The following is a 21517-nucleotide window of genomic DNA, read 5'->3' on the forward strand; positions in this document are numbered from 1 at the left end:
AAAGTTAACAAAAAAGGCCTCGTCGGGAAGGGGTTAAATCAGCATACAATTAGTAAGTAGTAAATGACCCCCAGCAGTATACCCCACATAATGCCCCCAGCAGTATACCCCACATAATGCCCCCAGCAGTATACCCCACATAATGCCCCCAGCAGTATAACACAGATAATGCCTCCAGCAGTATAACACAGATAATGCCCCCAGCAGTATAACACAGATAATGCCCCCAGCAGTATAACACAGATAATGCCCCCAGCAGAAGTGCACATAATGCCCCCAGCAGAAGTGCACATAATGCCCCCAGCAAAACCGCACATACTGTAATGCCCCATCAGAAACTTTGCTGTTAGTTACACTCACCGTTGCCATCCGTTGGTTGAGGTCAGTGTTCTGTCCAGAAGCACCACTGTTCGGGGCCTCCAGCACCCGTGTGGCGCGCAGTGATTCCCCGCGTGTCAGCAGAGGTGGACAGCCTGTCAGCGCGGCGGGCAGCCTGTCAGGGCGGCGGGTGTGGGATGTAGCTGGAAGAGCCTACAGTACACACTGCGGCATATCAGCTCTTCCACCCACATCCCACCCCCCGCCGCGCTGACAGGCCGCTCAATCCATTCCTCTGATGGGCGATTCTGTCAGCCTATCAGCGGCGTTTCCTCACATAAAGAAAAAAAAAGTCAGGAAGTGAGGGTGAACGCTCCGCGCCGACCGCGCTATGCCAAATATGCACCATCAGGACATTTAGGTCAGATATGCAATTTCTGCTGAAAATCGGGCAAATATGCAAATGCATATGCAAATATGCAAATGCATATGCAAATATGCAAATGCATATAATCCGGTCTCTAGTCATGGCAGTAACATTTTGGAACTCTCTTCCTGGAGAGGTGGTGTCAGCTGAGACAATAAATTCATTTAAAATAAAGTTGGACAAACATCTATTGGACAAAAACATCCAGAGGTACAAATAACAATCATAATCTGCATATAATTAAATCAGATTTCAGTTTATATAAGGGATTTAGCAAATAGATCATGCACTTTAACAACAAAGGTTGAACTTGATGGACGCACATCTTTATTCAACCTTAACTACTATGTAATTATGTAACCTGGCTAGCTTGCACGGTTGGTCCCCGGAAAGGCCACAAAGTTAATGGACAGTGTAAACTGGTAACCTGGGTCATTCAACATAGCTTCCATTGAATTATAAACAGCTCCTAACAGGGAATAATTATGGTTGGAGCTGTGGTGGAAATGGGGTAATTTGCATCTAACCTGGTCTGGAACTCACTGGTGTTCTATCTCTTAGGTTAGACTAGGAAGTTTAGTAGAAAAGGGGTATAAGTGGAAGCTACTCCACACGGGCCCAGTTATTCGGGAATCCTTCCTGGATACCCAAGGTTTTACATGCCAAAGACCCAGTTGAGCTGCAGCGTAAATGGATACAGCATGAGAGCCCCACCACCTGTGCACAGTGTGAACAGCATCAATCCAGAAAAAAACAAACCCGTGACTTGGGTGGAAAAGGCCAGGGGCATGAGTGGGCTAAGCAGGCTTGTGTCCCTATGCATAAAAAGGGCCATCTTAACAGCATTGCTGGGATACAGGAAAATAATGCTTCCTGTGTGCTCTGACTGTGTGTAATTCACAATCAGAACAACCAGGCAGCATTCTCTATTGCCTCCTAAGAAGCGCAGGAGGCAGATGCCCACAACCCAATCTGCCCAGGCTTGAAGGCCCCTAGAATTGAGCCCATACGTTTAAGATGGGCCTGTGCATATACTTGCTTACTACACACTAACTACATACTTAGCCATAACAAATATTAAGTGGAAATGTTAAATGTTTTTTTTCCTCGAGGCAACACACTGTTTTTCCCTGATGATTCAATATATCACTTCCTACATGTACGCACTAGAGTCGAATCACTTGTATTCCTAGTAACTAGTCTGTACCCCATAACGTAACGCCAAACCGTGTTCATTTACTACATTGGGGACCGCCCACTGCCTGTCAGTGTAGTACTGCCCACAGAAAACATGGAGACAGCAGCGGTGGGCGCTCAGATCCCGCGTCGCAGTGCGTGACGTCACATCCACCGTTGCCTGGAGACGAGTGTAGCGGCCACATAGGCGCTGTGGAAACATGGAGGGTAAGGCGGAATGATGGCGCTTTCCTGCTGGTAGTCACTGCTTGCTTTATGCCTGTGTAGTGGAACTCGGCGGCTTAGTGCTTCAGTGTGTCATCATGTACTGTACTCTGCATGCCTGTGTGGTAGCCGTTTGTCTATGAGAAGGCATGCATTAGCTGTCAGGGAGTGTTAGACGTTTTCACCATTCAGTACTATTGTTTCATGGTTCTCGGTTATCTTCATTGCTGTGAGTTACCATCTTGGTGGATACGTCTATGTGGCCCTAACTGATCCTGACCATGGAAAGCCATAGCACCGCCATGTAATGTGCAGACTGAGGAGATAGTTGAACTAGAGATAGTCACGTAAGCAACCATGGGTACGTGTACACCTTTACCAATCGGCTGGTCAATGTTTCCTTCTTGACACCATAACTGGCAGGCATGCCTGCCCAGCTGTAATGTTAGTATGCACGGAGTCAGCACGGTCGCATGTACATACAGCCAGACATGCAGATATATAGGTATCAGCTGTGCTGCAGGACCCACCAAATATGTGTGTGAACAACGTTGTTCACAGACCTATCGGTGTGTACCCAGTTTGAGATGGTGACAGTTATTAGCAGCTGTCATGCCATGTTGTCTGGATAGCTGACTTTGGCATGTATGCTATCATGTGACTATCCAGTGGAAGGGACCTGCAAAGTTCAGGCAAATTAACACCCCAGGCAGACAAGAGGAACTGCTTGGGTGTTGGTGCAAGAATGAACACTAGGTGAGCCAGAGCTAGAGGGAAGCATGATGGAGGCATTACAAAGCACAAGAGAGGAGTGATGGAACCAGGCAGAGTTGTGACAGAGCAGAAGAGAGGATGAATGGAACCAGGGGATGTGGAATCGTACAGTGGTGGCTGGTGGCCACAGAGTTCTCCAATAGGGATTTGCTGCACTATTTATAAAAACCTGTTAGTAAATAATTACCAGAATCAGATATCCTTTACGTTTGCATTAGAAGTATAGTGTAAGTAAGTGTTGTCTACCTGGACAATGTTTAAATGAAATGTGTGTAAATACATAGATTTCTTTTGCATGCAGGATAAATGTTGACTGCTTTTGCATGTAGCCCACAAATGCCTAGATCTCAGTTTGTGCATGTCTCTCCCAAATCTAGATCTCTCTGCACATTTTGGGTGAATTGTAATAGGGTGAGAGAATCAGAATGTGAGGGATTTGGTAAGAAATCTCCAGGTTTCTTAAAGCGGCAATCATTTACACTGCAAAAAAACCCTGGAGATTTCTTACCAAATCTCACTTTCTGATTCTCTCACCCTATTACATTTTACATTGCACAGTTATGGGACTATGTAAAAACCAGACCGGACTAGACTCCGGACCGCCGGACAGGACATCAAAATCTGCAGTCCGGAGCTTATAGGGTCCGGTCCGGGGGGTGTCTTGTCCGGGGGGGGGGTTTCCCTGTGATAGCTATCATCAGGTACATGGGGAAGGGGAGATTACAGCCTCCCCGTGTGGTCCGGACCGTCCAGTTTTTGCTACATGCCCGGACCATACAGGGAGACTTTATTCTACCCCTCCTCCTCACACTCTCACAGACAGAACCTCCAGACAGGACACGCCCCGTACCATTCGCAACAAGCTCCAAAATGCAGAGTTTGATGTCTGGTCCGGCGGTCCGGGGGTTTTGTCCTGGTCCGGTTTTTACCCATACCCCACAGTTACTTACTCTTTCTTACTTTGCTCCCAACTCAGAATCAGTCCCTTAGAACACAATGGGATGATTCAATTTTAGTAATGTGCACAAAAGTTTATATTATCAAGAATGTTGGTACAGTAACATTACACATTATGCTCTATGTCAGGCATGTCCAAACTGTGGCCCTCCAGCTGTTGTGAAACTACACATCCCAGCATGCCTTCCACAGTTTTAGCATTCCCTATTAGCAAAACAGTGGCATGGCATGATGGGACTTGTAGTTTCACAACAGCTGAAGGGCCATAGTTTGGACATGCCTGCTCTATGTGATGCCAAATGAAATCTGCAATGATGATGAGTTGTGGTAAGGCCTGTACACTGGCAATTCACAACCATTGTGGAGAATTATATCACCCTCGATATTTGTTGCTAAAAGTTACTGAAAATATTTAAAACAGTTTTCAGTGAAATATATGTACGCAATACAGCATATTAACCACCAGAATTTCATAATTCAAATGTATAGCATGAGCACAGGACAGCAAGAGGAATAAAACGTTTTCTTGGGTTAATTGAAGTAGAAGAGTTTTGATTGATAATGGCAGAAGATAGTAGAAGAATGGAGGATGATGATCAAGGCCCTGGAGCGGCTTTCAAGGTCTTTATCCTCATGGAGGACTTGATAGAGAAATTGAAATTGCTTGACTATGAAGAGGAAGTACTAAGAAAACACAACATGAGGCCTGTGTCAAGGTATGGTTTATGTATAAATATTCTCCAATGTCCATTTCTCAAGGATGAGGACATATATTTTAACATTGTATATTTTACTCCATGGTAGCAATTTGATTGTTTGCCCCCCTGGTTGCCACTACTGGGTGCCACACGGAGCAATTCAATTGTTGCTCTGTTTGGGTACCAGCTTCGTGAGGGAGAGAGAACATTTCTTCTCTCAGTGTCCTCAGCTAGCAACAAAAAAAGTGCGAAAAGTACATGGTTTTGGGCACCCTATCCAGGACTTTACATGGATTTAACTGCTATATGTGGCTAAATCCAGTCTATTTGAGCAAGACAAAGCGTGATAATTAATAGGTGCCTGGAACAATTGAATTGGTCCATTGGATGCCCATTAATTACTGTCGCCCAGGGAACATTTGAAATCCCCCTATTTGTCTATACCATACATTGGGTGGTATCCAATTACCCACAGTAAATTACTTAATTGTCATGTTGGAGTCTATACCATTAGCCCCGATAAGCTGGGACGAGCCTCCCCTTATCATAAGTTTTTTTCATCTGCCTTGGTAGGTAACACCAAATCCTGAAAGCAGTTCCATTTTTGTGAGCAAACACAGGTTTCACCGTTTTGGTTTTTTTTTTTTTTTTTCAGGGACTTAAAAAGAAACATCAGGAAAAATGTTGAAAAATTCATGGACACCCCCCCCCCCCCCCCCCTTCCCATATTATCTTCAGATTTAATTGGATACCTCCATTGTGGCCAATTGAACTAGATGCTAGTTTCTAAAAATATCAGAAAACGCACAAAAATGACTTGCATGACCCAACTTTTGGATGTTTTTGATTTAATTAACTCCATTGTATAAACTATGTTTTGCCCTGGAAATCTGATACGGTCCAAATGTTTGTAATGTGTATTTCATTATTATTATTATTATTATTTTACCAACAGGATATATTTTGCGTTAGCAACAAATCCCGGAGAGCAATTTTACATGTTTTGCACACTGTCCGCTTGGCTCATAAATAAAGCTGGCCACCATTTTGAACAGCCCCAAGAATACGATGATCCAAATGCAATTGTTTCCAAAATTCTCACAGAGTTGCGTTCATTAGTAAGTTCCTTGCTCCTCTCCTGCTGAAAGCATAGCACGCTATAAATGTACATTATATATTCATTACTTTTTATGTTTCTCAGGGAGGTACAGCAGATTTCCCCCCTTCCAAACTAAAGGCAGGCTATGGAGAACAAGTGTGCTATGTACTTGATGTTTTAGCTGAGGAAGCTTTGAAACATATAGGATTTACCTGGAAGAGGTAAGATATTTCCCAATTTTATAATACAAAATTGGATTCAGTCATATGAAATTAACATCAGCGACTCCCATTGTACTTAAGCCCCGTACACACGGGGAGATATATTGCTCAGCAATATATTGATGAGCAATATATTGCTCTGTGTCTCCTGTTCATCAGCGACCAGAGATGGTCGCTGATGAAAAAGAAACTGCCGGGGGGGAGCCCGGCAGTGGTAATCAGCTGGTCGCAGCAGCATGTTCCTGCGACCAGCGATCACTACAGGGGTAAAAACGGGAGCGCGCACCCGGCAATATATTGCCGTTGCACACTCCCATCGTGGGCAATATGGTCGGTGAAAGAGACTGCGTACACAGACTCACACAGGAGGTCATACTCTCATAGAGTAACTACACCTGCCATAGGGCTGGGGCAAGTTTTGGTGTTGCATTTTTTTTTTTTATGTTATACAAGTTTATTCTTTTGTCATATTTACTGTGATATTACAGATGTGTCCATGTACTAGCCACCTTTTACAAAAAAAATTTACCAGTTAAAAAGTGTCTTATTAGCAAAGCTGAACAAACAAGTTTTGTGTATAAGACGCTTTGTAACAGAAAAATTCACACGCAAAGACACTTGGCGTGACTAGAAGGGCAGTTCAATGCGCAAGGAGGCTAGATGTAAGTGGACATATCTGTAGCTGTAACCATAAAAGAGGCTCACGCCCTGCAGGCTTATTATTTACTTAGTTTGTTCTACAAATTTATCATACATAATAATATTAAGAATAATAGAAAAGTTGTAAGAAATTTTTTTAAAAACTGAATGGAGTACATCCATATAAAAAGGGTTAAGGTTCTTAACCCCTTTTTATATGGATGTACTCCATTCAGTTTTTACAATCCATTATTATTATAATCTATGGACCAGTGTTCCAGGCAGCACAGTTCTCTATTCTATGTTACTATGGGCCTTATTCTAGTTCACTCTTTCTGACAAATTCCTTCTTAGATGGACAAAACCATGTGCACTGCAGGTGGGGCAGATGTTACTTGTGCAGAGAGACTTAGATTTGGGTGGGGTTTTACTTCAAAGTGAGATCTAGAATTGCAGTGTAAAAATAAAGCAGCCAGTATTTACCCTGCACAGAAACAAAATAACTCATCCAAATCTAATTCTCTCTGCACATTTTACATCTGCCCCCCTGCGGTGCACATGGTTTTGTCCATCTAAGAAGGAATTTGTCAGAAAGAGTGAACTAGAATAAGGCCCAATGTGAGATGTTCCATTTCAGGCCTGTCTACCCATCAGAAGAGTTAGATGAAGAGGTTGTAGCAGAAGATGATGCTGAGCTAACATTGAATAAAATTGAAGATGAAATTGCTGTGAGTATTGTAAGATATATTTATATATATATATATATATATATAGACTCCAATAGGGTTATGGCACTCACGGAAAATAACAGACTCAGACGCAAGTTATCAGCATATATATATATATATATATATATATATATATATATATATATATATATATATTATATATATATAATGTATACATACATATGAGTGCCGCACCTATTGAAAGTTATTTTTTCCATTCTTTTTTGCTTGTTTGTGGGGGCATCGGAAAAAAAGTAAATCTTCTTCTTCTGCATAGTGCCGAATTTCAATTGTAATATATGTGTACACATGTGATATTTCACTTCTATCCTAATCCTTCTATCCATAATTAATGCTATCCTGTAAATGTGGATTTGTTGCCTTAATTTGCACCATCTTAAACTGCCCATAGAATAACCTCTGTATGTATATATTCAGGGTGTCCTTTTTTTTATTCCTGTTGTTCAGCAACTATTATAACTTTAGTGTAAAATTATTTGTAGGAACTAATTTTCAAACTTTGTATTAACAGAAGAATATAAGCATCTATATCTAGAGCTGTCCACACACTGCAGTCATACTACCTAGCCAGAGTGCCAAGCATCATGTTCACTGTCCAATTTGGCACTTCCACTAATGATCAACTTGGACAATATTTGACCATTAGTCACTGGGGCCAGTTGTTCATTTATGACTCTGTCAGGTCCTCTTGGCTCTTTACATAAATAATAATAGATGGCTGAGCATGTGGTCTGGCAGTGCTCTTCTGATCGTTTGTTCTAGCAGTAACGATCCTGTGGACTTATGCCCAGTGTCACATGGCCTGTGGCCAGCATATAGCACACAGCTCTGTTAGCAACAAACTAGGAAGAACATATTGTTACTGCAGGTAAAACCTGCCGCTATGGCTTTTCCCTGTTCAATAGGAAATTTTGTGACTTTTATTACAGTCTAGCACAGTGATGGCTAACCTTGACACTCCAGCTGTTGCTGAACTACACATCCCAACATTCCCTGCATCAGTTTTAGCATGGCCAAATAGTAAAACTGATGCAGGGCATGCTGGGATGTGTAGTTCAACAACAGCTGGAGTGTCAAGGTTAGCCATCACTGGTCTAGGTGATAACTATGAATAGTGTCTTGTGTAATGTATTTATGGTACACCACTTACAATGAATACTAATGTATTTAGAGTTGTTTATATAGTTCAATGTAACCATTTATTAGATATTTGATCTAAACATCAGAAATATGAGCTAATTGATTTATGTTGAGGTGTTGCATTGATGGGAATGAGAATTTTGAACTTGCAGATGGGAATTACCTGTCATTTCTACAATATTTAATTTGAATGTAAGGGCAGCACTAAAAAGGGGGTGACTAGAGATGCTGGTCTGCCCCATGGGTATGGTTCATAGGGTGGACACAACTTAGGTCGACCACTATAGGTAGACATTCACTAGGTCGACACAAGCATTAGGTTGACATGAATTTTTCGTGTTTTGTTTTGTCTATGTTGACCTCAGTTGTCATGGACATGGTAGAGGTATACTGCTGCGCTCGCCATGCTTCGGGCACGGTGCTCAGCACACTATTATGTTCTCGCCGTATGCCCACTTGGGGGTTAAAGTATCAAAAACCACCTTTTTTTTTAAAGAAAAAAAACATGAAAAACTCATGTCGACCTAATGCATGTCAGCCTATTTCATGTGTCACCCTATATTGGTCCACCTAATGTTTGTAGACCTAGTGACCGCATCCCCTGGCCCAGAGACCGGACTGCTCCCTTCTACTGAGGAGAAGCTGGCATTTTGAGGTCACCCCTTATAGAGTGACACCAGGGTGCAAGTTGCACCCCCCAGAGTCATGCCAATACCTACAAAAATAGTTATTTTTAATGTAGCCCAAACTACTATAAACTAGTTGCAGAAATATTCTTGTTGGCAAAAATTGTTATACTCCAGTACATTTGCTTATGACCACTGTCAACCTTCTACACTGTCCTCTAGTATTGGGGGGGTTCAGGGTTTTTTCCCACTCTTCATATAGTTTGCACAGTGGACTTGTCATTCACGACATTCGCTTGTGCAAGCTGTTCTTATTATTTTGGCAAATCTAACCCTGAGTATGTACTGAAAATGTTAAAGTAATGCTGGCCGGTATGGAAAACTCAACTCATTGAAACCAGACCTTAGGCATATTCACATCTGTACAGCTAAAACTGTTACTGTTTTACCAGGAAGAAGAGTCAGATGATGAGGAACATCTCATAGATTTAAATGTCCTTAAGGCACAAACTAACAATCTGGTAAGTCATTTTTTTTTTATTTAGAGCACTTTGTGTTTGTGCAGTACACTGTTTTTTAAATAAATATCTCCTGGGGTGGTCTGTTATTGGAGTAATTAACCTTTTGGTGTGGTGCAAGTTCCAAACACAGGATACATACACTTACCTCCCCCAGGTGAGAGAGAGAACCGAACCAGCACTCACAAGTTTGAAGATGCAAAAAAGAATTGTATTTGAAGGTTTTTTTACAGCATGATTAACAATCAGGCATACAGCGGCTCACCTGACAACCGTTTCAACTGACAACAGTCCAGTTTTGTCCGGTTCAGCCGCTGTATGGCTGACATGTAGACTTGTTGGCTGGACACACAGGAAGACACACACCAGTAACTAGGAATGGTGTTTCATTCAACTCTATACATTTTCTAAAATGGTTGACTAATAGTTCACCTTGACACTTGTTGGGGATTGATCTATTTAAGGTTTGGCCATATTCATCCATTAAGGCTCATTTAATCTATCGTATTTTAACCACCTATCAAACCATTTAAAGTATTCATTTACCATGTCCTTACCACATGGAGTGAAACCACTCGTAGTAGATATTTAGGATCTCCTCTCTTTTTTTTTTTGCAAGACAGCCACCTACATAGAATTGCCAATAAACTATATTGAGGTTTACCGTATATACTCGAGTATAAGTCGACCCGAATATAAGCCGAGGCACCTAATTTTAAAACAAAAACCTGGGAAAACGTATTGACTCAAGTGGGACCCTCACTCGAGTATAAGCCGAGGGGGGCTTTTTCAGCATAAAAAATGGACTGAAAAAGTAGGCTTATACTCGAGTATATATGTTAATTTATTCAGGCCTATAGGGCCCAAGCTCCAATGAAGATAAAACATCCCTGATGAAATCTCTTTTAGAGACCAATTGCATGGGTACTGTTAAATCTTTGAAAATAAATTAAAAAAAATCACTCCAACAACAAGAAGCTTGCATTTTTTTATTTATATATATTTTAAATAAATGTTTTAAAAATTATTTGATTTGTTATAAATTGCAAAAGAACATTGCATGTTTGGGGCACTGAAGACACTACTATAGGTGTGAAAAGGTGGTGTGTGTGTTCCTACTAGTTGGAAACCAATAGCGACCACTATTCATCAAAGTAGCGCAATTTTGGAGATTGTCTTTTATATATCTGTGTGTGATATAGATATAGATAGATATACAGATGTTTCCACATACATCTATCATCTATTAGTAACCACATAAGCTCTGTGGCCCTTATTCTGATCGGTGCGGCCGGATCCGAATATGCGGCCAGGACCGTGCGTGCGAAACCCCGCCTTCCATACGGATCGCCAACTCCGTCCATACGCGGCAAGAAGCTGTCCGAACGGACCGCACGTGTATTTTTCATGGAATACGCCTCCTCCATCTCAGGGAACCTCCCCCATCATTCGATGGTCGCAGACCATCGAATGCAGGACCGAGTGTTCCACCAGCTCCCGCAACCTCAGACCACACGGACATTTTTCCGTGCAAAAGCAGGGATCTGGGCGGGCAGCTGACATCCGGCGATGTCATATGTCCGCCCCCTACACGTGCGTCACGGCCGCATTAACATACGTACGCCCAGAGTTTGCATGGGAACGCCCATGAAACGCGGGGCGTACGCATATGGTAATGAGCCCAAATAGCCCTTCACGCCCCTCTCCACCCCCTGGTCGGAGTGTTCACATTTCATGCGGGATTTGGCCGTACGCCCCGCTCGCACATGCGCAGAGACGCCTCTGCACATGCGCAGACACAAATATCGGCGGCACGAACGCACGCGGATATTACCGCACCAACCAGAATAAGGGCCTGTATGACTCTGTAGCGCATATTGTCTGTATGGTAATTTTTTTTTTCATTCTGATATGTCTTATTTGCATATTGGATGCAGAGCTGGCTTCTGCTGATTAAAATGATATGCGACATGCCTGACTGGCTTTATCTGCATCCGAAATGTAACACTAAAGTGTTTTTACTGGAAAAAACTGTAACATAGCATTTAATATGCAGATACAGTCACACACACAGAATATAGGCATGCCACATATCATTTTAATCAGCAGAAGCTGGTTATGTGTTATGCACGATATGACTAGAAGGGCTTTTGAATGTGCAAAAAGGCAAAATGATCTATAGATCTACATATGTGTCCACATACATCTAAACTCCGTAATGTCAGATTATCTGTTATGACCTGCAGCTACCTGCAAAATGGTGATGGCTATACTAATATACTACTATAATATGATTGTAAAGAAAGAGACAATGAGGAGAGCTGTGCAGAACAGACAATTGACACATACACAAGAATATATGCTCTCCATTGTTTGCCTTCATATGTACACTCTGGATCTACACCCATACTGTTTACCTATAGAACTAACACACATCAATATCATTATTCCCATAGAACAACGGTGACTCCTCTAAGCCAGAGGAGATTTTGGAGTCTAATACTGATGCAGCAGAGTGGTACCTGGAGGTGGAGCGTGTTCTGCCACAGCTGAAAGTCACAGTCAGAACAGATAACAAGGTGAGCTGTAACAGAATTTGCATGACAACCGGTGCACTTTATGGGTGGGGGATCTCACTCAAATGTGTTTGCTACTCCATAGAGCAGCGAGCACTTTTGAGTGAATCAGCCGGTCCTACATTTAAATGCCACAGCATTTGTAACTCGGCCCCTCTGCCTAAAATATAAGAGATCCTTTAAATCTCAAATGCAAGTTGGTTTATAGAAAAAATCTGCTAGTAATATTAACTGTGTGTATATGTATGTGTGTATATGTATATATATATATATATATATATATATATATATATATATATATATATATATATATATAATTGTCATTTGATAAATACAATGTTTTAGTGAAGGTAGTGATTTTTATTGTATTTTTTAACTACTTTTTGGATTACTTGAATTATCAAATATTTATGTTCATTTTTTTTTAGGACTGGAGGGTTCATGTTGACCAAATGCATCAACACAAAGATGGCATTGAATCATCATTAAAAGAAACAAAGGTGTGTATAAGTTAATTGTACTATATTTGTGAATGGAATAAGAAATTAAATGCAATGTAAAAAATGAAGGACTAGTTCGATAAAATGGCTGATTCAGAGACGCCCGTATAGCCGTTGGTTTGCTTACATCCCTGATGGTTACTCCTCTGCGCATGCGCAGGTTCAGCACTGCGCATGTGCAGATCAGTGGACATGACAGTGGAAGTGCCCCATATCTGAATCTGTCAGAAAGTTTCAATCTCCGTATAGACGAACACATAAGAACATTACACTCTATTGCACTGCTCTAACTACCTTATTATATGCACCTGTTCCAAATGTGTTCTCAGGTTTATCTGGACAAGCTCCACAATGAGATCAGTAAGACGTTGGAGAAAGTGGGCAGTCGTGAGAGGTATATTAATAATCAGCTGGATTCCTTGGTCCAAGAGTATCGAGCTGCACAAGCCCAATTGAGTGAGGTACAGGTGGAATTGTGCAGTCCTAATTACACTTTTCTCCATTTAAGTATTTTACTACTAAAGTGCTTGGTGCTGCAGATTTGATTCAGAGCCATTGTTGTACTGTCACAGTGTAGCTAGGATGCTGATGCTTTCCTATGAGAAGCAAAGTAACTGATCTGCCACTTTTCACTGATGCGCTATGGTGAGCTATTTTTTTTCTTTTCGTAAAGGCTTGCAGCATTATAGAATATATGGAGATCCCTAGTTTAATTAATTTCAATAATATACAAAACTAACTTACTAAATCATTCTAGTGTATTGAAATAATAAATAAAGGCACCACTGCAGGGATCAAAGACTATGGGGGGAGTATCCTATTATCTGTGAAGAAACATTTGGAGTGTAAAACTGATGGTTTTAGCGATTTTTCTTGATGTTCCTCTGATATTTTTTTCGGGCTATAAAATTTAGCCACCCCACAAAAATGCATTTTATTCCAAAAACAAACAGTTTCAGAGAAGCCCGTGTGTGTGTTTGCTGGCCGCAGCCACGTTTTTTGCCCAAAAACTGGGCTGCTTTTGGGGATTAGGCTTTCCCTGCCTGTGATTGGGCCAGATTCAGTACAAAAAAAAGTATGTCTTTTTGTGTCAGGAATAAACCATGTTGCTATATAAGGGAAGCAAATACATTTATATTGTTTCTCTGCAGGCTAAATACTGTCTGTGTTTGTGTGTAGCTCACAGATGTTAGACAACTTTATTTTTGCTATAAAATATAGGAATGACCGCGCTCTATGTTTGGGCAGCTCCTGATAAAAAAAATGGGGGTTATGTGCAATAGGTCGGAGCACTCTGATTATGCTAATTTGAGTGACACCTGAAAAAGAATTTTGGTTAAAAGACAATGTTTACACTCCTTTTGGAGTAAGTGGAGAGTCCCCAGTTGCCTAACTTTCCCTACCTTCCGGTTAGCCAGCGGGGCAGCTCGGCGGCTGTCAGATGTTTATTTCCCGCGGCTCCGTGTCGCACCGGAGTTGCAGCTTCCTAAGTCAGTTCAGCCGGCGTCCCTGCACAATCTACGATTCTGCAGCTGTTTCTTGTAGGGATAGCTGATGGGGTGAGTTCTCTTGTTCTCTGCTCCAACGCGTTTAATGCCACATGGGCACTTTTTTAAGGATACAGTTTGTTTGGAAATTCCCTTCTTTTATTTTAAAACTTTATTGATCAAACAGAAGTTCCATAGAGGAAGTTAAAATATTTTGGTGGGAACCACATGTGTTCCATTTTGACAGGTGTCACTCATATTGTATGTGAAGTTTATTTGAAGTTATGCATGGGTTTTATTATTCTAAAAAGGCATTGAGTGCAATATCTATATTTAATCCACGTGGGTGGAAAGTTCAAAAATCCACCTTGTTTCATGTTTTAGGAGGTCTTTGACGATGTCGCCACCTCTCCAATTTTGATTGATTTTTTGTATTAGAATGAGGTTTAATCCAGTGGGATCTTTATTGTGCTTTTCTAAGAAATGATTTGAGACGCTGTGTGTGGTCAATCCTCTTTTGATATTATAAATATGTTCAGCTATTCTTGCTTTAGCTTTCCTTTTTGTTTGACCAATGTACTTTATTTTTGCACCACCATATAGATTTCCATTTAAACGCACCCCACCCAAATCTAATTCTTGCTGCACTTGTTATATGAGCACCACCTGCAGTGTAACACGGTTTTGCCTATTTGCATGCTTTTTTGCTTTGCAAATAAAGTTGAATCAGGCCCAATTACCGCAGGCAGTTGGATACTGGCCTAAAACAGTAACAGCAGCATTTGTAGGGCAACACTCAGCTTTGTGTTGGAGTAAGCAGATGGTGAGAGCAGAAATCAGTCTTCCTGTACAAATCTTGTATGCAAGTAATCTGTGTCCCTGTTGCTGATGGGAAGTAGGAGACAGGAGCAGAGCGCTGAGGATGTGGATACTACTAGAGCAGGGGTGGCCAACCGGTCAGAGGTAAAGAGCCGAAAAATATCGGTAGTCAAGCTAAAGAGCCGACATCATGCGCGCGCCGAAGGCGCATGTGCCAAAAAAAGGGGCGTACTCTATTTTGACCCCTTGGGTGGGTGTGATACAATTATGCCTCCAATAGTGCAGTGCCATATATACATATGCCCCCAATAGTGCCAGATATACATATGCCCCTCACGGTGCCAGGTATGCACCACACGGTGCCGGGTATGCCCCTACAGTGCCAAAAAGCTGGGATGCCCCCACAGTGCCACAAACTGCTATTCCCCCACAGTGCCACAAACTGCTCTGCCCACACAGTGCCACAAGCTGCTATGCCCCACAGTGCAAATTTCCCAGCAGCAGCACTCACCGTTGTTGCTGCCGCTGCCAGGCGGGGAGAGGACAGTCTGGTGTCCCCCTGCAGTCCTCCTGTCATGTCACTGATGGGAGGAGAGCACAGCACAGCACACCGCGCGTCTCCTCCCCTTCACTTCCCTGTGACTGGGCCGTCCACCAATCAAAGCTCGCTGATTGGCTGCTGGCCCACGAGCTCTAATTGGCGGATGACCCAGTCACAAGGATGCACAGTAAGGGGTAGGAGAGATGCGCGCTGTCCTCCCCTCAGAAGGAGAAGGGATTCAGGGAACCGGCAGCAGGGGGGACTGGGACAGACGGTGGGTGGCGGGCGGCGGGCAGCAGTGGGAGCAGGAGCCGCACTTTACAAGGGGGAGAGCCTCATGAGGCTCAAGAGCCACAGGTTGGCCACCACTGTACTAGAGGATAGAGTACCCTGCCCATAAGAGCATGGTAAGTGGTGACCCGCTGGAGGGTACTCTGGAAAGGATACTTGGATACACAGGATTGCTATACAGGAGTAAAACATTTCCATTAGTATTTCAGATGTCATAAATGTAGTATCTAATACAACATGCTGAAAGTAGTTTGTGCTATTACATTCACTTGGTACATGGTGTGAATGGCAAAAATGAATTTGTGTATATTGAATTCTGTTTCTGTTCATGCTGACAATAGAAAATCAGACTGGTGTTATTTGTAGGCAGAAACATGCAACATTAACCAAACAAAATGTTTTATAATTCTTTATTTTTGTTTCTCCTCTTAGTTGAAAGAGCAACACCAAGAATTAACATCAAAGGTTACAGAAAAGTCGAGAATCCTGTCAGAGGTAAAAGCCTTTATATATTTTTTTTTCATGCCTCATTCTGTATTCCACCGGCTGATTAATTCCAACATACCAACGTAGGTAACCTCTTCAGAGAAATTTTCATGTTAACATTGTTCACCAACCTTTGTGTCATGACACATAGGGGGTTACAAAATTAGGATGAATGTGTCACAGTGGGTGAAAGATGCAGTATGTAGTAGTAATAATATATATATAAATATATATATATATATATATATATATATATATGTAGGTGTAATTATAGCAATAAGATTAAATCCACTGACAAGTGAAGTGAATAACATGTATTATCTCTTTTACAATGGCACCTCTTAGGCAGCAAATGATCATACCAAAGCACACACCTACAGAATTCTTCTGTTCATGTTTCAACTGGGACAGAGTTGTTTTGGTGCAGGAGTGGGACCTACAGAATGCCCAATATTAGATTGCTGGTTTTAATGTTATAGCTAAAATAACCAAAATGTACCTAGTTTACATTCCTCCCAGTTATATAGTTGCATTGAATGTAAACTAAAATGAAAAGAAATTCTGAATTCAGCTATTTTTTTTTTTTTTTTTTTTATAAGCTGAATGATGAGTTAGAAAAAGTAAAGCAGGAAATTGAAGAGAAAGGAAGTAGCATCACAGATGGAGGTGAGTTATCACATTGTGCTCACAATAAACAGTACAATAACCTTGTTTTGCCAAAGGCGCTGTTCTCTCATTTCTGTCTGCAGATCTGTCAGTAAATCCTGTAGAAGCTTTTTATCCAATGTTCTAGGCTTTCTCATAGGAGTTCATTTTCTGATGCTGCAAATAACATGTATGATGCACTTTCTGGGCTTGCTCTTATCCTTCCACCAAAAGTTCTACCCCTACAGTACCTCGGACAGTATGGTCCCAGTGCTTCCCTTCACTCTGAAATAATTCTTCGGGAATCAGCAACTACGAGTTACAGATGTGATATAACCAATATTTTCTGCGGCCTTGCTTCCAGCATTTATACTGGCCTGCATGCTGCCAAACCTCGAACACTCCAGGCCCTAGTGCAGGGCCGTGCATTATTAAAAGAATCATCAATACATTGATCATTAACAATGCCACTGCAGCTATTAACAATTCCCTCTTCCTCCATTGAAAACAGCTGCAGCCTCTTCCACTTACTTAGCACAGTATCCTACTAGAATCTTATATAGGTGCAATGAACCCTTTTGAGTGTCAACTGAATTTGTCAAAATAGGTGCGAAAATTGCCAAGCAAACATTTTTATTCATCATAATGACCTGTAATGTTTACCTTTTATATATCGGAAATGTAGTCATTTTTTACACAACATTTTTTATTTGAATTTATATAACAAATGTGAGCGTCGCTTACTTCTTAGCGGATATTTTGAACATCTCTCACAGATGTTGGCACTCAAAGGTTTAAAACCGAGATAAGCTGACATTACCAACACTGTGTATGACTCCATCAATCCGCACATTTATTTATACCTGCTATAGTTGTAAAGATCCCCCTCTAACATGTGCAAAAAATAATATTTCATTACGTATAAAAGTTATTCAATGTATACTATTACGCTCTGTAATACTCGGCCTGTGATGTGTAATAAGGTAACATAAGTGCCTGCATGAATACCTTGTTGTGTTTCTTGTTTGGTAGGCCTCTATATATAATATAATCACTGGTTATTATATGTTTATTTTACACAGCTCCGCTTGTGAAAATGAAGCAAGCTTTGACGAAGCTGAAGCAAGAGACCGTCCAGATGGATATTAGGATTGGTGTTGTGGAGCATACACTGCTTCAGTCAAAGCTCAATGAAAAATCTAATATGACCAGAGACATGCATGCTACAGCCATCCTGGAATCAGCCACTGGAGACTATTAGTCGTTTGCAATATATTCCTTAATTTATTACATGTGTTTTTTTATGAACATTTGAGGTTTATAGTTGTATATGTATATATTTTCATTTTGTATAATACATTATTTTTTGCCAGGTTGTAATGATTTTGTAAGCATACAGTAAGTACTCATTGGTTACTTGCAAATAAAGTGTTTTTGTTTTTATAGTAGTTTTAATGTTGACTGTAATACAGGGAGATGCTCATTATTGTGACCATAAAAAATAATTAACCAAAGATAAATGTACTTCTATTGAGCTTGTAGTCAGGCACAAATCCTTTGCAGATATACTTTAGTGGGTATAAAGAGAGGATGGCAAAGAGTAAAATACTAATGTGAGCATTTAACATTGAGGGGGTAATTCTGGTTGATTCGCAAGGCTGCAAATTCGCAGCATTGTGAGTCTACCAAACCATGCCTTGCAAATGGTGTCTGCCTGACACTCAATCGCAAGGCAAGTTTGCACAGAGTAACATACATTCGCAGCCTGGTGGGATCTGCCCCCATCATGGCAAAGGCTCACACATATGTAAGGTTGCCTCGGGGGGAAGTAGGGGGGCAGCTGACATCCGGTGTGCATACAGAATCCATCCCGCTTTTATAAGTGACAGCTAATTGTAGCCAGTGCTTGTAACTGGCTGTACAAAGCAGTCCTTACTCGTACAAGCGTAGAACAATCTGTACCTATGGTTTGAATAGCTGTTCACAGAGTCACCTGGTTACATCTCAATAGCAGCACGATAGCAGCAGGCCCAGTGACTTCTAGAGGATCTTAATGGCAGAGACCAGAGTCCTAGAAGCAAAAAATCCTGTTCCTTATTTGCTACTGTAGATCCAAGTTGGAGAAAGGACTTTTCATGCCGATGAGGAGGAGAATGGCCGGTGGCCTGGCACTGTCACTATCCTCGCAACCAGCTGTTGCCTTCAGTAAGTAGGTGGTGATATGAGCGAGCCACTGTGCCCAGAGTGTGGTAAGGGTCCATAGGGCTCCTGTGTTCAGACCTTGCTCCACTCCGTTGTGCGGTGTCACATGATTGATTCAAGTGGTGAATTCCAAGTACAGAAACTACCAAAACCAGTTTATAGTATGTGTTGGGTGTGGGAGCTTCACACAAATGCATGAAAGTCATGACATTCTTTTTGTCAAGTGGCCTATTTACAGTTTACTCTATTCCCTACATAGGAGGCCCTGTAAGATATTGAATCATCAATTAAGTGGTGGTGTCATGGGATTCCTGAACAACAAAACCAGCCTGATCTCTGTGGATAAGGCAAAACAAGAGATAAGGGGCATAATTTAGAAAGCGACGCTAATTGCGAAATTGGTATTACCCCGGTAATATGCACATCCTTTAAACGGTGATCGCAGTGCAAGCAATGCAACTGCGTTCAAAGGGATAATGGGGGGCTTTGCAATGAGGCGGTGCAGCCAGGGGCTACCAGTGATATGCAAGCGATTCGCTGTATAGAAATTTGTCCGTTCTCTGGGAGTGCCAGGCATTTTAAGGGAGGTTGTGTGATGGCAGCGCCAGCCTCGATTAGCCTGAACCTGTTGCAGAGTTATGGAAGGGTCAGACCAAGAGAGTACTTTCTTTCTCTTCTTCACTTACAATTTAGTCACATTTGCAAAGAAGGGAAAAAATAATTTGATGGTTCCTGAATTGCGTATGGATGTGCGACAGGATATCGGATTCACTCGCAGATTTGTGAGTGGGTTTTCTTTCTGTTTGGGTGGTGGCTAACTTTTCACTGAATTAAGCCCAATGTGCAGTTGAATATATCTGTCCATCAAATGTATAAAATCAATTGCAAACAGTGGCCTGCATTCTGAGGCACATACTGTAGATCTTGGGGATTCCAGCATACATCAAAGAAATAGGCTTCTGCCATGTGCCGTATCAGGTGCACATATGAACAGTTTACTAGTGTGCACAGATTTGATTCATCCATTGACGGAGTTCACTGTGTAATAGGTGTTTCTGCATGGAAATTAGGTACTGACCATGTCTTGGGGGAGTTTTATGGCATTGCAGCGTTAATAATGATGAAGGTTGCGGCTTCAGGTATAAAACCAGTGGGTGGGATAGGCTTAAGGTGCCCACACTAGTGCAATTTTGGACAATTTCATCGACGATTCTGACTCATCGGGATGATAATTCGGATGAAAAGCGATATATTACATGCGATGTGTCACGAGTCACTTGACTCTGAACATCCACCCACACAGTGTCACCAGGAGTATTGCAGTGCTTTAATTTTCATTTGGATCCTGTGAATAAATAGATTTGCAAGTAGGTCCACAATGTCCACCAATGTATTAATAATCACACTGTCCACTAGGGTGGCCAATCCTGGTATTTGGACCCCAAATTGCCGGGATTTAAATGCTGGGATTGGAGATTTTAATTTCGAGGTTAGACTCCCGGGCAGCGCCTAGCACCCACTTAGACCCTGCCCGACTATTCTGACCCCAGCGTGCGGCTCTGCGCAGCTGATGTGATCAGAGGCCACACTGAGCAGGCCATGCCACTGTCACCATTGTATTAATAACGCACCATTACTTAATGCTGTTTTTTCAAAATGTTTTCTTTACCCGCTAATGGCCATGTGTTTCCGCAGCCACTGTACCCTATTAATTACTGTGGGCCCAAAGTGTTTTCTACCCACTAATGGGCATGTGTGGCCGTGAGTGGAGTGGAGGTACTTCCACAGAGAACAACTGTCCAAACTCCTCTGTATGGTCCGGTTCTTCTGATCCTTTTCTATGCTGGGTAGCTTTGTAGTTATGTAGGACATAGCATGCAGTCAGCATCCAGTCAATTTTGTCCATCGGCAGGTTGATAGCCATATGGAAAATGCGGAAGTGGTTGGAGCATATGCCAAAGGCATTTCCACAATACAATGTGCCTTTGCTAGCCTGTAATTATAGATAATCTCCCCAGTTAGGTACCTTTGTGGAAATGGCTTCCTTATGTTCTCAAGGATAGCGAAGGCCTCGTCAGCCATGAAAACAAAATTGAGAATGTGTTTTGTTTCCACCCTGGAAGGCATCTTCTGGGTCTTTGTTGTAAGACACTTGTAAATATCTTATTTTTCAGGGAGCCATCATCCGAAGCACATCCATTTTTACCAACAGCAATAAAGATAAACTGATAGTTGCTATTCACCATTACCATCAGCATGATACTGAAGTAGCCCTTGTAGTTCTAATCACGATTTAAAATAATCCTGGACTGGTAGGGGAACTAATTTTCCTCTTTTACCTAACTACCTTTTCCCATCCCCCTGTGCGGGGTCAAGGTAGAGTTTGAACTAGTTCCACCCATT

The 21517-nt window shown here is 41.8% G+C and overlaps 1 protein-coding gene across 1 annotated transcript; it reads left to right on the plus strand.

Moving 5' to 3' along the window:
- Positions 1–1991: 1991 nt before the first annotated feature.
- IFT57 (intraflagellar transport 57) lies at positions 1992–18360 on the plus strand. Its single transcript, XM_083174198.1, has 12 exons — positions 1992–2149; positions 4367–4593; positions 5531–5693; positions 5777–5895; positions 7172–7262; positions 9502–9570; positions 12024–12146; positions 12572–12643; positions 12973–13104; positions 16214–16276; positions 16867–16933; positions 17995–18360. The coding sequence occupies exons 2-12, from the start codon at positions 4439–4441 to the stop codon at positions 18171–18173; spliced, it is 1233 nt and encodes a 410-aa protein (XP_083030324.1). The 5' UTR covers positions 1992–2149; positions 4367–4438; the 3' UTR covers positions 18174–18360.
- The last annotated feature ends 3157 nt before the right edge of the window (positions 18361–21517 follow it).

The sequence above is a fragment of the Crinia signifera genome, chromosome 2 (assembly GCF_055691185.1).
Source record: "Crinia signifera chromosome 2, ASM5569118v1, whole genome shotgun sequence".
In the NCBI taxonomy this organism is placed as follows: Eukaryota; Metazoa; Chordata; class Amphibia; order Anura; family Myobatrachidae; genus Crinia; species Crinia signifera.

Excerpts from the sequence above, each read along its gene's own strand:
- IFT57 (XM_083174198.1), top strand. The coding sequence starts at position 4,439 with ATGGCAGAAGATAGTAGAAGAATGGAGGATGATGATCAAGGCCCTGGA. Across the intron at positions 5,694-5,776 it reads TCACAGAGTTGCGTTCATTA|GGAGGTACAGCAGATTTCCC; the intron begins GTAAGTTCCTTG and ends TATGTTTCTCAG. Across the intron at positions 7,263-9,501 it reads AAATTGAAGATGAAATTGCT|GAAGAAGAGTCAGATGATGA; the intron begins GTGAGTATTGTA and ends CTGTTTTACCAG.